This window comes from Kogia breviceps, chromosome 14 (assembly GCF_026419965.1).
Source record: "Kogia breviceps isolate mKogBre1 chromosome 14, mKogBre1 haplotype 1, whole genome shotgun sequence".
Lineage (NCBI taxonomy): Eukaryota > Metazoa > Chordata > Mammalia > Artiodactyla > Physeteridae > Kogia > Kogia breviceps.
The window spans coordinates 83,102,628-83,118,582 of record NC_081323.1 but is presented as its reverse complement, the minus strand read 5'-3'; the positions used below and the strand labels follow the sequence as shown (position 1 = coordinate 83,118,582).

Below are 15,955 nucleotides of genomic sequence, written 5' to 3'. Positions count from 1 at the left end.
GATGCTGTTTCAAGGCTCCTTAGCGTGTCCTTTGCAGGGAGAAGAACCCATTTGGAACAGCGGCGGCAGGTGCTACAGGCTCTCTCCCCTCCCACAGCCCCAATTTCCAAGGTGTACCCAGAGCTCGGCCTGGCCTGGGGAGCTTACACTGCTTGTCTCAGACCTTGTGTGCCAAATCCAGGAGATAAGCGGTGGGCCGCGTGATCCCCACCGTCTCTCTGCTGTGCCACGTGGATGCCCGTAGGTGCTTAACGTGATATTCGTTAGCACAAAACTCAGCCTTCTCCTATCTGCTTATTTGCTCTCCATGCGTTTCCTTATCACCCATGAACGTGGGTACAGTGGGAACAGGGTAGTAATTTTACATGTATTCTGCATTTTAACGACTCACTCGCATTTATCATTACTTTTACCTATCAACTGATTTTCTTTTGAGTTTTAGTGATTTCATTGTTCGGTAGTATAAATATATGAGACAGGTCCCATCAACCTTGTCGTTAATCATTATTGATATGGTTTCAATAATAGAAAATGGTCTTTCCTTCCCAATCCATTTTCTTATGATTTATTTTATGATTTATTTCATCTTTAACCTGGAATTTTTTATAGCATATGAGGTTAAGGTACGTGTCTGTTTATTATTCCTCATATTAATTCTCAGTTTGCCCAATAATGTTGATGATTCTTTCCTTCAGTATTTAACTTTGGACAAATCAGGTGTAAATAATTACATGTGTCTCTGGATTTCTGTCTGAAATTTCATTCCATTGATCTGACTTTTCATTCTCGTAAGTACCAAACTGTTTGAATAATGTTTCTTTGCTTTCTAGCTTAATACCTACAATTAGTTTACTGTTATTGGGGTCACCTAATTTTTCTATATGCATCTTGTCATTTTAGCAAGTTTTATAAATCAACTTGGGAGCTAAACGTATATTTATTTATCTTTAACGCAACCGCAGATAGGAAATGTCATCATTAGCTTGCTTTGCCACTAGCATTTTGTAATTTGATTTTATATAGATGGAATTTATACCATGTTATCTTCACTCCCACCTGTTCAATATTTGTATCCCTGTTGTAGATGAGATAATCTTTTGTTTCATTTTCTGGATATTTATTACTGGTACATAGGAGCTTAGTGTTTTGTCTTTACCAAAAAACGTGGGACTCTGCTGAATTCTTGGGTCATCTGTGCCCATTTGCTCAAGTGAATCCCTTGGATTTGGTGAGCATGTGACCATATTACCTACAAGGAGTGAATTTGTATGCCTTTGTGACAGCCAGGATATCTGATCCTCATCTTTCGTTCCTGTTCTTAAAAGGGGCGTCTCTCTTATCTGTCTGTGGAGAGCAGTGGAGGCTTTTGGTTTGAGTGTCTGTCTGTCCTATGTGAGACCCAGCACTCCTGTGAGCCCCGTTTAAGTTCAGATGTGACCTAGGTTTCAGGTTCCATGTGACTGAAACCCCTTACCTACATCACATGGTGTAGTTCGTTTTCTAGTAGGCTGATACTTCTGTATATTGCATTTCTCTCCATTTTTATATTATGTACTTTATAGATTTTCTTGCCTTGTGATTTAAGACAAGTTCCAGCTTGTGGCGTTTTATTATTTACTGAACCTCTTAGTATGACTTCTTTCTCTGTAATGTTATGTTGCTACATATAACATTGGCTAGTGTGGCTTTAAAACCTTACCGTAGCCTTTTGAAAAACTCTAGTTAATCATTTCCTCTTTACCTGAAGTGTGTTTCTCCAACATTTTGTTAGGTTTAGGATTTTCTTCAAATACGTATTTTATTTTTATAGGTGAATTTGGCCTAGTTACATCTACCAGTATCACTCTTCTCTTAACATTTTTCTTTATTCTTAATCCTCTATTTTTTTTTTCTAATTCACAGCATCTCTGTCATAAACTTTCTGATCTATTTAAGGAAGATGGACCACAGAGCTTAACTGACTCTCTGAACGTCCTGAGCCTTCCAGTCCAGCCCTGCTCCAGGTCCCCTCTCTTTACTGAAATTCAGTGTCAGATGCAGAACAACTGAGCCATTCTGAAACCTTCTAAAAGCCATATATTTATTTTAAAATCTCTTACCGTACTGTACCATTATTGCATTATATGGCAGGCACAGCAGCAAGTTATATTTCACTACATTAACCTCACCACCTCCCTCTGCAGTGAGACACAAACCTTTATAGAATACTCTGAACCTACACATTCCTGCTGGAGAATTCCTTAAAGTTACTTGGATTTTCCAAGAATCTTCTCTTGCCTTCACGAAGCAGCTACTGCTTAGCAGGATTGTCAACTACAGTGATAAGCATCCTTTATTCCCTGGCATACAGTAAATATTTTGCACAAACTTGAGGCTTGCCAGGTAGATCCCAAAGCACAAACGTAGATACGTTCTTATCATCACATTGTTAAACTTTTTCTAAACTCAGAAATTTACCACCTGGGTCCTTCCATAAGGATTAAACCCAAGCCCTACCTTGTCATTTGGAAAGTGACTGGATCCAGTTTCCTTCCCAGAATCCCAGCGACATTGTACGTCAGTGGTCATGAGCATAGCTAGCTGAGCTGTAAGGCAGTTGTTTGCTGCCTGTGTCTTCCCGACCGAGGGTCCTCGGGGTTCTATCCACTGATGTTTCCAGCCAACCGTGAGTGTATGGAAGAGGGTTTGACTTGTCCAGTAAGAATCCTTCCAAAAATGAGTTCTCTCCTAAAACCAGGAAGGTTGTTTGTTTGTTTGTTTAACTTCAGATTTTCATCACACCTACCTCCAAAAAGCATTCCAGGTACCTTTAACACAAGACACAGAATCAATGAGGCTCTCAGAGCAAAGCCTGGGAGTTCGAGCTTAGCGCTCCATGGGGAAGATACTTCTTTGAGGCTTGGATTTGAATTAGAAGCTCAACGACTCAATAACCTGATGTGACTAAGACATTCCCCGCATAGGATTTTCAGAGTTCAGTGTTCCTGTGACGCCCTGATGTACTGTTTGCTTGGCAACGCGGGAAAACTTTATGTTGCAGTTAACCTTGCTATTTTTTTCCCTGTGTCTAAGTATTGTGAACTTCCTTTGTGGTATTTTAGTGATTAGACAGGATGGAGGGTGTTCTTAAAGATTCATGGCCAAATCCGATGATGTCAGACCAAAGGGAAGGGACGGTCTTCGTGGGGCCAGCAAGTCTGGTCCCGTCTGAATTGTTTGTCTAACACTTCACAAGTAGAAGAGGAACCGCTGAATTATTCATTCTCAAGTTGCCCTAAAAAAGGCACTTATGCTGCCGAAATGCAGACTTTCGGTGCCAGTGAGAGGAAGAGGAAGGACGCTGTCTTTCCTCGGGATGCGCGGCTGCCTTTGGCCGCCTGGTTCTCCAGTTTCACTTCCCAGCCCTGCGGGGTGGAGGAGACAAACCACCAGCTGCCTTAAGTGCAGGGCAGTCAAGGGGGCAGGGGCCGTGGACGGATGCTGCAAGGGCCTCCGAAGCCACAGGTGAGCTGAGCACTGAATTGACCGGGGAAAGACCAGGAGGCGGGGAGGCTCTGGAAGCAGCTTTGAAGGCCCAGCGGGAGATGTGTAGTCAGAAGGCCCCGGGTGCAGGTGTGATCAGAGAACAGCCCGAGCCTCTAGCTGGGCCCAGGAAGGCCCAGGAAGTCATCTCGGCCTTAGGCCTGGAGGGGAAGGGACCTGAGTAATAACTAGAATGCAGTTGGAGAGCTTTTCTTCCTCTTAGTTTTAGCTTCTCTGCCACCCAACCTTTTCTTAACAGTCCCTACCAAGTAGTACTTAGGGGAGAAAGGGGGTAATTCGCATCCCTCACATTCGGGCATAAGAGCAGGGTTCTTACCCTAGACTGCTACTCGCTGCAACCTTGAGCTCCTTGGTCACCCCTCGGCCCGGCCTCAGTCTCCCTGTGAAATCCGAGCAGTGTCCTCCCGTCCACCTGTGGTGGTGGCACGCCCCCTGTCCCAAGGGAGGCGTGAAGAGCAGCAGGTTCAATGCCCAGGATCAGAGGCACCTGTCGGCCAGAGGCAGGGTGCTTACAGGTTAAGTCGACAGGGAAAGGGAGACGAAATCTGAAAGGCGGTTTTGAAAGAGCAGAAGCTCAAACGGGGCAGGCAGCTCTCCAGCTGCCAGAAAGACATGCTGACAAACTTTACGCTGAATACGTGAAGGACAGCTTGAAAAACATTTGTAGGCGGCACAACAGCAGCCCTTCCAAAACATTTCTTAAAAATCTGGAGGAAAGAAGCAGCAACCTGGGTCCGCAGCCCTGCTGGCCGTGTCCTGTGCCCACGATTCCCAAAACCATCGGCCGGCTCCTGGGGTCCGGGCGCTCAGGGTGGCAGCCTCGGTTCCCTCCAGAGCCCTCACGGAGACAGCCCCTTCCGCAGTGGGACGAAGGGTGGGCTCGGCTCTCCCCTCCAGAATCCACGTGTTCTGTAGCAGAGAAGAATATCCATGCATGGTTTTTCAGTCGTGTTCTCTTTGCAGAGATGTGCTTTTCGTGCCTGTTTTTCTTTCCTCCTCTTTGATGAATAAACTGAGATTCTGAGAGGTTAACTGACTTGACTGAGATTAGCAAAGTGCTCCTAATCGGTATTCTTTCCAAGGGGGCCCTCTGCAGCCTCCTCCCAGACACAGGCCTGCCTGTCACCTCATTTCTGTGCAAACGACGGTCAGCATCATACATACCGACTTTTTTTTTTTTTTTTTTTGCGGTACGCGGGCGTCTCACTGTCATGGCCTCTCCCGTTGCGGAGCACAGGCTCCGGACGCGCAGGCTCAGCGGCCGTGGCTCACGGGCCCAGCCACCCCGCGGCACGTGGGATCTTCCCGCACCGGGGCACGAACCCGCGTCCGCTGCCTCGGCAGGCGGGCTCTCAACCACTGCGCCCCCAGGGAAGCCCCACATACCGACTTTATAGTTGACAAGCGTTGATGGAGAGACACAAAACTGTGATGGTCTATGCTTTTTTATCACCTTATACTTTTGTTTGTTTGTTTACTTTTTATTATGTTAAATTTCCAACAGACAGTAGAGGACAGAACCCCTAGGTGCCTACTGGGCGATTCCAGTCACCCCATTCCTGGCCCACCTGTCCCCACCCCTACCCCCATTTTATCTTGAGGCTTCTTCAAGAATCCTTTCCTTTCACCTCTAAATGGTTTAGCATGTAGAGCCTCACATTAAGGACTCTTTAATATAGCCACCGTACTATTATCACATTAAAAAAATAATTTCTTAATATCATCAGTACCTAAATTTCAAATTACCCCTAAACATCATAAATGGGATTTTTTTCATTGTTTGGAGCCAGCATCCAAATAAGACCCACACGTTGCGATTGGTATATCGTTAAGTCTCAAGTCATCTTATAGATCTCCCTCCATCTCTTTTCCTTTTCCCTTCAATCTATTTGCAGAAGAACCCAGCTCACTTGTCCTGAAGAGTTTCCCACAGTCTAGATCTTGCCGTTGGCATCCCCAGATGTAGTTTACCTTATTCCTCTGTCCTCTCATTCCTGCGAGTTTGTAGTTGAACCTAGAGGTCTGATGAGATTGAGGCTGGAGATTTGGGGCAAAACCCACTTCCTAGGTGGTTGTGATTATCACCTAATGGTCTTGGGTGTTGAAAATTAGCTCTGACCAGAAGAGAAAGATCCTGATTTTCGTGCACGACAATAATAATGTGTGCATGGGTTTGCGAAGTTGGTTTTTTTTGTTTTTTTTTTTTTTTTTTACTCTCCATCAGTATTCTTATTTTAGCCATGTTCCAGTTTCTTTGAGGAAGGCCCCATTATTCCTCCCGTACAGATGGCGGTCGTGCGCCCCGATCTGCCCAAGGTCAAAGGACCAGAAGGAAGTGGGGGAGAGTCCGGCCCGTTTGGGGTGCGAGCCACACTCTGGTGGCTCTAGCCCTTGGTTTCCCTGATTTTACCTCCAGTCACTCCATCCTACTTATGACCTCATGGCACTTGATTTAAGGGAAGAAAAGGATTTTCACATCCAGCCTGCCCCCCATTGCTTTTAGAGCAACGGTTATAGAGAATGTTAGAGAAATGGCCAAAAGCATCCGAAGAGTAATCCAGACGCTTATCCCAAGAGGCTTCCATGATCTCAGAAGCAGCAGCCTTGTAAACTAATTCTCCGGCCACAGCTGTCCTGGGGCCCTGCCCAGAGAGGACTGAAGCCTGAGTGATGGTCACAGGCTGTTTCTGATCACACCAGGGTCATACTTCAGGGAGTGACCCGCCTGCTGGAGCTGCCCTGTTGGTTTGGCACAGGTGGGAAATTTGCCCCATGTGGGCAGTAGCAGACCACTTCATTGGTCAGCTAGACTCACATTAAAGTAGGATTTGATTTAAATTATTTCATGTAAACAAGTCAGTTAAATAGTGGGGCAAGAAGGGAAATTTTCTTCCCATTCAGGATTGATGAGGCTTAACAAAAATTGATTTTAATTGTTACTTGTATCATTTACATTTAAATATAATGGTCATAAAAAGGAATAAATTGTGGTTCATTTCTGAGCAGGCAGAGGTGACCTTCTGGGCATTTAACTGTCTCTCGATACAGTTTCACTTCCAAGAAGAGCGAAAAACACCGTTTCCAGAGGGTTTGACATAGCAGTCAAGCTCTACAACCATCTCTGCCTAGACCTCGATTTGATCAGAGAGGGAAGGGAGAGTTGGCTCTGGGGTGACACATTGGATCGGGGGCTTGGAAGGGTGCCAGGTAGCTTCACCCCAAAGCAGAGGTGGCTTCACCCGGGTGGAAAATGAGAGAGAGGACCGATCATACAGCTGAAGGTTGTCAAGAAAACACTTCCACAAATGATGCTTTCTCCTGCCTCCCCTGCCAATCTGTGTTGAGTCCGATTTGCACCCAGCTCCGTGGGCAGGGGGAGGTCGGGCAGCTGGGCCGATGGCCCTGCCCTCCGGGAGCTGACAGTCCCGTGGACCTGGGTCTATATATACTTTTTCTTCCAGGGAGAGTGTTGCCTCTTTTTCAAGGGCTACAAAAAGTGGTAAGAAAAGCGAATTATTTTTCTTCTGCCAAAACAACTTACAGACTCTTTCCTTGAAAGTCATATTTACAATTTGGCAAAACAGCCCTATACTTTCTGCCCTTTAAAATACCAGCCAGGGACTTCCCTGGTGACACAGTGGTTAAGAATCCGCCTGCCAATGCAGGGGACACGGGTTCGAGCCCTGGTCCGGGAAGATCCCACGTGCCGTGGAGCAGCTAAGCCCGTGCGTCGCAACTACTGAGCCTGCGCTCTAGAGCCCGCGAGCCACAACTACTGAGCCTGCACTCTAGAGCCCGCGAGCCACAACTACTGAAGCCCGCCTGCCTAGGGCCCGTGCTCCGCAACAAGAGAAGCCACCGCAATGAGAAGCCCGTGCACCGCAATGAAGAGTAGCCCCCGCTCGCCGCAACTAGAGAAAACCCGTGCACAGCAACAAAGATCCAACGCAGCCAAAAATAAATAAAATAAAATAAAGTAAATAAATGTATAAAATACCAGCCAGTGAGTTGTTGCCCGTCACACGCCCGGTGGACTGGGGGAAGCAAAGGCGTCGCAGGTCTGCATCGTTCGTTTGTCAGCCAGGATTTGGGGAGCACCTGCTGTGTTCTCTGGGATCATAGCCGTGAATAAACAAGTCATCAATATCTGAACAAGATACTCAGAGGCAGGAATAAGTGCAGTCAAAATAAATGAGCGGACAGTGCGGGGCAGGGCTGCCGGGAGACCCTCAGAGGACGGCGGCCCCTGGAGCTGAGGACCAGATGTAGACAGCAGCCCTCCACGGGGATCTCAGCAGAGGGGACAGACGTGCGGGCAAGTGTGGCGGCTTCAAGGAACAGAATAAGACCGAAGAACTCATAAGAGTGCATGTGCTGATCGAGCCACAAAAGGAAATAGGCAGAGAATGCGCGTCACTAACGGAGGGTGAAGGCTCACCCCCAGCTCAGCAGCTCTGAAGAAGCAGTTCTGCATTTAGGCCTCTTTGTCTGAAAGACAGGAGGGTCGGAAAAGTGGGAAACGAAGCTGGAAAAGGAGTGGGGTGTTGATGGGAGGTAGTTCTCTAGTGGGCTCTGCTCCCTGCAGGGATCCTGGCCCAGAAGACACTTCGGGTCTAACCAGCAGGGAGGGAGCCAAGGAGCAGCTCATGGAGCCCACCGCGCCATCGAAGGCAGACTGGCTGTGAACCCTGCCCCAGGAGAGAGGAGGACAGTCAAGTGCAGGCAGAGGAGGCTGCAGACCAGGAGCGGAGGTGGAGGCCCGGGCACCGCGGGCCCGGGCACGACTGCGGGAGGCGGCCGAGGGGAGCCAGGCCTGGGCGCTGACCCCGCAGGGCTCACCTGCCAGGCGACGCGTTGAGACCATACAGGTGGGCTGTGGGTTCAGGTTTTATAGAGTAATAGCATCCAGTCCGTGATAGCTCACTCTGTCTATGGAAAGAAGGAAATGCTTTCAAAGTGTTTCGTATGACTACCTGACAGAGAGAAGACAAAAGAAACGAGAGGCCGATCTCATCTATAAATACTTGGGGGGAGAAAAATGCTCAATAAAATACTAGCAGATAGAACTCAGGAGCGCGTTAAACGCATAATACCCGCAACCAAACGGGAGCAGGTGACTGTATAATTTACCATTTCAGCAAGTCAGAGGAGAAAAAACATCGAATTAGCTCCATAAATGCTTAAAAGGTACTTAATCAAATGTCCGTCTTCTATTAAAGAGCCTTAATAACATAGGAACAGTTGGCTGTCACGTTAACAAAATACAGACGTGTGTATCTGAAGTCCCAAATGAGCAAGATGCTTGACGGTGAACCGCTGGAGGCGTCTCGCGACGTCAGGCAACAGGCAGGGTTTCCACTGTCACCCTCGCTGTGTGACAGCGCTCTGCACGGCTTCTGCCATCACAGGAGAAAGAAACAGGAGGCGTCTTTCTGCCCCGTCATGACGGGGGAGGGGGGCCGGGGGGGCTGGACGCCGTGGAAACGCAGATTGAAGGGCCCCCACCGCGCTGTGGTCTGGTTCCGTCTGGCTGTCCGTCCCTGTGCCCTGCTGTTCTCTACCCAGCAGACTCGTCCGTCCTCCGGGATGCAGACCACATGTCCGCCTCTCCAAGAGGCTCTCTCCTCCTGTTTGCAAAGCCCGCTGTCCCTCCTTCTGGGCTGTCACTGGACCAAAATCCCTTGGGCGTCGTCACCTCCCAGCGCCCCCCCCCCGAGCAGGCAGTTACAGGGTCTCATGTGTTTGAGCTCCCGGGATGTGCATTCTCTGTCCCGTGTGCTCCCGATAAGGTGAACGCCATTGCCCACTGCACTGCCAACCGGGCACCTGGGAGCTCTGTTTCCCCATCAGTGTGGCACGTCCTAGGTGCTCAGTAAGCACCATTGAGGGGAGACTGCCCCCCTCCCCTCCCAGCCCCGCTCCTCAGGCCGGTGCCACCTTCTCCAGGTGCAGCCTTGCCCTGCCTCCCACGCGGGGCCCTGCAGAGCAGCCGTTCCTCTCCTGAGACCAGGTCCCATCTGTGTGCCCCTGTGCAGGCGGGGGGGGGGGGAGGCCCCTTTCCTAAGGACCCCGCCCCCCATCAAGGGGATTCCAGGCCATATCCGAGAGCCCCTCCTCACCCCTGGTCCTCTGCCTCCTCCTCTCCGTTTGCCCACCTGCCCTGCCTGCACGCCGTCCGGTGAGCCCCGCTTCTGGGGCTCCTCTGCCCCTTTGTGCTCCGGGTCCCGCCTGGAAAGTGACCCGCCTTCCTGGAGGCCCAGGCGTCAGACGTAGCATCCGGTGCGGGGGGGGGGGGTGGGGGAGCGTTTGCTTTACCAAACGTACTGAAATTTTTTGTTTGTCTTTAAAGCAGGGAGAATTAATCTTTAGATATTCTTCTTTTGGGGGCCGTGCCTCGCAGCTCGTGGGATCTTAGTTCCCCGACCCGGGATCAAACCCGTGCCCCCTGCAGTGGAAGCGTGGAGTCCTAACCACTGGACCGCCGGGGAGTTCCACATATTTCTTCTCTTGATACCTAAGAACTTTACAATCTAGTACTGAGACTGTTGGCTCTTGACCTGGGTCCAAGAAGGTACACTGACCTTTGAAGGTCGCCCTGGACGCTGTTTCAACTGCCTTGTAGACGTACTTTGTTTTAACAGCCCCTGATGTGTAAGATTGTTTGGGGTTGAAATATGCCCCACCCTTGCCCTGGGGCCATGCCTCGGCACGCGGGAGGCTAGTGTGAAAGGAAATGCAGGGTTTCCATGATCTCCCGGCCGTTGGCCTTGACCGTGTCCTTTTAAGTTCCTCATAAAAATCGCATGCCAGCCCAGAGAATACCCTGGAATGATCTGTGGGGAACCGATCAAATGAACTACGCATTCCAGCCCAGGCCAGAGTGATCCACGGTTTGAAGCCAGAGCAGAGCATAATGCACCAAAGGTTAATAGATCAGTGGAAACTGTTTCGTCAGCTCATAAAAGGGTGAGAGAACTAAGTTTTTACAACAAATAGTTCTGCTGAGCAAACAATACCTGTGGTTATTACAGACTTCGGAAAATGAATGATTTTAGACTAATGTCAGGCTCCAGATCCTGACGTGGTAGTTGAGCCTGCGAGATGAAAAGAATGAAAAGCCCCTCGGAGTCTTGTTGACGATCCTGCTGTGAAAGCACATGCCGTTTAATTCATTGCTATACTTTTCAGATAACGTTGATAGTTGCAGTATTAACCTCTGGGCGCTTTCATGTTACTTATGGAGGGCAGCTGTCTGGTAGGAGTCGTGTTGGTGAGGGGCGGGGGGGGGGGGGCAGCAGTGTGGCGAGGAGTGGGTCGTGCAGGCCCGGTGGCGGACGGGTTCTAGAATGCAGCCAGCCCCCGGCGGGTCGGCCAGCACCAAGGGCTGCGCCTCCCATCTCCGGAAGCGCTGGTCACGTTTCCGTACCCAGCCAGGTGTATTTTTCTCTCACCTTTTAAAAAGCGTGCCCCTTGGGAAAGTGAATCACGAGCCTACAGACTTTTTAAATGATCATTTGAACTTTTCCTCACCCGCTGCCTCCCTGCTTCCTTGCACCGCCACCTTCTGTGGCTTTTGGTCCCGTCCGCGAAGAGGAACTGCAGCCCCTCTGGGCCCCGCTGTCGCCAGGGTACCTGGCGTTGAGCTGCCCGACGGTAACAGCAGGGCTCAGTGTTGGCATTATCGGCTGAAAGCTCTGGAAATATGAGACTTGCTCTCATAATGAAAGGTAAGGGCCGCACCTGTTATCACATTCAATATTTTGGTCAGCTTAGCAGTGGCTTAGTAACCAAGGTTAAACTGATGAGAAGATGGAAAAACTTGAAATTCGTTTCCAGGGATTGCCTCAGACTGCCAAGAAGACACCTTCCTGTTGAAATGTGACTAATTTTTAATAAGCGACATGAAATCTTTTGGAGAGGATACATTTTTTTCCTGGCTATTAAGCATTCTAATGACCATCCATAACCATTCACCTGAGGAGGCGCTCAAGCCCACCCCGGCCCCCTAAATCTGGCCAGATCTGGACGCCACTTCCCAGACCCGGCAGGCCCCAGCTTTGCCAATCTAGCCTCCAGGTGAAGCCAGAGCCCTGGGAATCCCTCTCTTTTTTAGCCCAGGCCTGTGTCTGGCCCTGTCCTGGGCCGTCCTGGCCCCATGGCCAGCGGCAGTGGCCAGGCAAGGAGTGAGGAGTGGATACACACAGGGGAGGGTGGGCCCCCAGGCAGCCACAGCTCTACCCCTTATCTCCAGAGCAGAGGTTGAGGAGTTGTACCAGGGGGATCCCCTGCTCCTAATGCCGAGGGCTGAAGGTGAAGCTCTGGCCAGAGGATTTTTCTGGCGGAGGGGAGCTATGAGTGTTTACTCTGGGGGCCTGGGGTCATCCCCTGCCTTTCCTTCTTCCCTCAGCAAAAGACATTGAGCACTGCTGTGTGCCTTCGATTCATCCTGAGAGACACACAGCGGGGCTGCCTCTCGGTCCTCCCTCCTCCCCCCGTATACACTGCCAAGAAGAGTAGCTGGTACCCCCGGGGAAAACAGCAAGGCCCCAGAGGAGAACACCCCTCTCTGGAAGACAGACCCCCCAGACCCATCAGTGTATGTGATCTGAAGACAGACAGATGGGCCCCACGTACAAAATAAGCATGAGAAATAATACACTCGGGGAAACATAAAGCAAACCCAAGGAATGATTTAATAATGAACGGAGTGGGAATGACGGGTATCAAGAACAGAATAACTAAACTAAGGAAGCAGAGAGAAGAGGTGGATCACAGGTTGGGCACAGCTACAGGGGGGTCAAGTTGAAGAACCGTCCAGAAGGAGCAGGAAAGGCTCAGGACGTAGCAAATGGAAAGAAAAGTTGGAGGACGGAAGTAGACGGGCCAACAATAGCCAGATAATAGGAGACGCAAACCAAGCAGAAGAAATACCTGAACGATGAAGACAAATTAGCCAGAATTAAAGACGAAAGGGCTCGTGAAGGACCCAACAGGAGAGATTCGGGAAACCCTCCCTGAGACCCCACGCTCGGGATCTCTGCTCCTCCCGCCCAGGCCGTTCCCCTGGCCACCTGCTGGGCCCTGCAGCCCCCAGCTCCCCGAGGTGCTCCAGAGAGAAGGAAGATAGGGCACCTGGAGGTCTTGTTTCAGGTGCTTGGCAGCCGCGGGCGGGGGGGGCTTCCGTCCCCCCCCTGTAAACGCGGCGCTGGCGGGCTGCGCAGGAGCACGTCTGCCTGCGCCTTTCCCGTGGCCCCTGCCGGGGCCAGGGAGCTTGTCGGTGTCGGAAAACATTCACGGACCGACGAGGGAGAGAGCGCCCGGCTGATGCCAGCAGCCGGCGGGCTGGACGGGTGGCCGTGTAGAGCTGGACTTCGTGAATACATAGTGAATATATCTGTTTGATTAAAGTCCAAAACTGCATTTAAAAGTTGTGACTTGCCTTAAAAGAGAAGTTTGTTAACTTTTGATTGCCTCTCACACGCAGTGAAATTTGCACTCCATCAGCGGCTTGTCAAGAAAGCTTTCTGTCCTGGCTGCCGTCAGGTCCCCTTCTCTGTCACTTGAAGACCAAACGCTCTCAGTGATGGTTTTACCCTTTGGAGTCAAGGCAGTTTCCCTCTGAGATCTTGGAGGTTTCTGTTCGCCACGGTGCATTGAGATGTTCTGTAACTGAAGCCGCCCCCGGCCCCCAGCAGTTCTCTGCGGGGGCCCAGTTTGGGTGTTTGTCTTAGAGACACTGCCTGCTTCACGAAGTTGTCCTAAAAAGAGCTTCGTTTAACTAGGCCATTTGATGAGTTGTTTCGGACTTTTCTCGGACGAGTCTGAAAGCAGGATACTATTTCAAACAGATACGACGATCGGTGAACTTGATCACAAGGCATCTGTTACCCCGTTTGGGCTGCTGGGAGCTGATGAGATTGCCTTGACTCGCGGGGCGCCGTGAAGGCTGGAGAAGCCTCGGGGCCAGAGGAGAGAACACGCCATGCAGCGAATGGCAAAAGCAGACCGGCCAGGGCCTGGGTCGTTTGTCCCACTCTCTATATTAAGGGTGGATGGCTAAGACCAGAGACGTAGGTTTGGGGGACAGAAGAACCCTGGAGTCGGCCTGTCCGAGTGCCCCAACCTGTCCCAGGGAGTAGACTGGCCCACTGGCCCGTTGCTGGCAGGACAGGCTGCATTGAGGACCCTGGCCTCCAGCTTGATTGCCAGGCCCTGTGCCGGCGGGGATGAGGGTGAAAGAGACACACCTCGGCAGGGAGGGGGAGCTGTGCCACCTCCTGAGATGGAGCCCCTGGCAGCGTTGGAGGAGGGCCGGGGGAGGGGAGGGGTGGAAGTAGGGGATGAGGTTCCCAGGAGCGGAGGGTGACGGGGCAGACGGCACACGTCCGGGCTATGTAGGCCCCCCCCCCGCGTGGTGGGAGCTGCCTGAGCACAGGGCCACGGGGGTGGCGGGGGGCAGGAGCCTCGGCCCAGAAGGGCAGCCAGGGGGGTTCAGCAGGCAGAGAGGCCGGCGGGGAGGGCTTGAGCTCAGTCCCGCAGGCGGCAGAGCCAGCTCAGGTCCCCGTGGGGCGTGGAATGAGGCGGCCCCAGCAGGAGCGGACCCGCACGCCCGCTGCTGGTCTGCAGCTGTAACATCCCCCCCGCCTTCCATGGGTGGGCTGAACCTTCCGCGGGCAACAGTCTCGGCCGTGGCCTCCTCGTCACAGGGTCCCGTCATCGGGACTCGTCTGGGGCAGTGAGTTCCCTGGGTGTTCTGTTCAAACCTGCCACAGACTTTTGAAACTGACCTTCTCGGAGCATTCCTCTCTGTCTCACGCTGTTGTGTGTTGGAAGCACGTATGTGCCTTCAAATTACTCAAGAAAGTACTTTCAGAGCAGAAAAAAAGAGAAAGAACAAACAACACCTGGAAACCCCCCCTGTGTGTGAGCAGGCTGAGGGAGGATGGCGGTGACCCAGGTGGTTTTAGAGCACAGCCTGCAGAGCCCCCGAGCCTCCTCCCGCCTCCCCCACCTGCTCGTGGTTCTCTTGGTCCTAGCAAACTTCTACTCATCCTTCAAAACCCAGTTCACACATCACCTCCCCTGAAACCTTCCTGATTCCCTCCCCCAAGGAGAATTCATCTCTGCCACCTCTGTTTTTCCAGAGCATTCTGTTCAGAGTTCTGTTCGCTCTCTTGGCAGGAGGCACTGTCTCCCCAAGGAGACCGGGCGCCCCTCAAGGGCAGGCGGGCTCTCCCGCCGATGCAAGCCCACCTCCTCCCAATGGGCGGCAGAGGCCCCTTCTGCATGGCCCCTCTCCCCCGACACCGACCTGCGTGCCTGTGGGTCATGCTGCCGAGTTGGAACCGCGGTGGCCCCTGAGCCTCCCTCACTGCTGACTAACCCGCTGTCTCCCTCTCACCTCCCCAGGGCCGACGAAATTGAAATGATCATGACGGACCTTGAAAGAGCAAACCAGGTAGGACGTTTGGTGGCTTCAGGCGTGAAATCGCAAGAGCGTAGCCCTTTCTGTTCTCTCAGAAGAGGCTTCTCTAAGTTAGGAGGCCAGTTAGTCTTGTACCTTTCACATACTTCTGTCGCCATTGACGCTTTTTCTGATGTCATGAGAAATACGTGAAAAGTCCCAGGCGTGATTTCCTTGGGAAACTCTCTGACGTGGTCCCAGCATCCCGTGGTGATGCTTTTTCTTTTCCTTAATCCGCCTCTTAAATCTCCACTCCGTTCCCATGACAGCCGTTATGCCATAGAGTTTATACCAATGCGTTACCCTGTAGCAAAGTCTGTGTCTCCACCTTCTAATGGGATGAAGCCACTTGCTCTGGAGAGGGCTGCCAGCTGGCAGCCCCTCTTGGCTGATACTTAGTTGTCACAATGCTTTGTGCAAAGTACCCCCAGCACTGTGTCCAGCACGAAATAGGCACACGGTATCCAGTGGCTCTAAACGCTCAGCTGCCTGGGAAATTTGGCCACCCTACAGAGCCCCGCCCTTCCCCAAGGGCTCTGCAGAACAGGAGAACATTTTGCTTCAGCATATGGTGCTACCGCTTTGAAAAGAGAGGGGTCTCTCGTTTTAGTTTATTCATTTGCAGGGAGAAGCAGCCAGAGCTGGGTTATGTGTCTCGGCCGCAGAAGGCCACGGGCAGCGGTGGCCTCTCCCCACTCAGTTTTACAGCTGGGTGGCTCCAGGCACTTGGAAGCTTAGCGGTTTGCCTCGGGTGGCCCCGTGGGATGAAAATCTTTCTCAGATCCGTGGTCTCAGCTCTCCGCCTTGGGAGGGTCCCACAGGGCGCCTGTCCCCCTGACTGGCAGTGCTAACCCGGACCTTGGCAGACACTCAGCAAAGAGTGTCCCTGTCCATTCTTTGGCCCGTGAAAAATATCCTGAAGTCTGATTAAGATGTGCAAGTCAGTGT

At 51.5% G+C, this 15,955-nt stretch overlaps 1 protein-coding gene across 8 annotated transcripts in view; it reads left to right on the top strand.

Moving 5' to 3' along the window:
* CUX1 (cut like homeobox 1) overlaps window positions 1-15,955 on the top strand; it is a 374,916-nt gene that overhangs the window by 259,636 nt on the left and 99,325 nt on the right. For all 8 annotated transcript variants that reach the window (XM_059038133.2, XM_059038134.2, XM_059038132.2 and 5 more), the window contains exon 9: window positions 14,953-15,001. In XM_059038133.2, coding sequence (XP_058894116.1) covers window positions 14,953-15,001 — 49 coding nt within the window. The remainder of the gene's footprint in view (window positions 1-14,952; window positions 15,002-15,955) is intronic.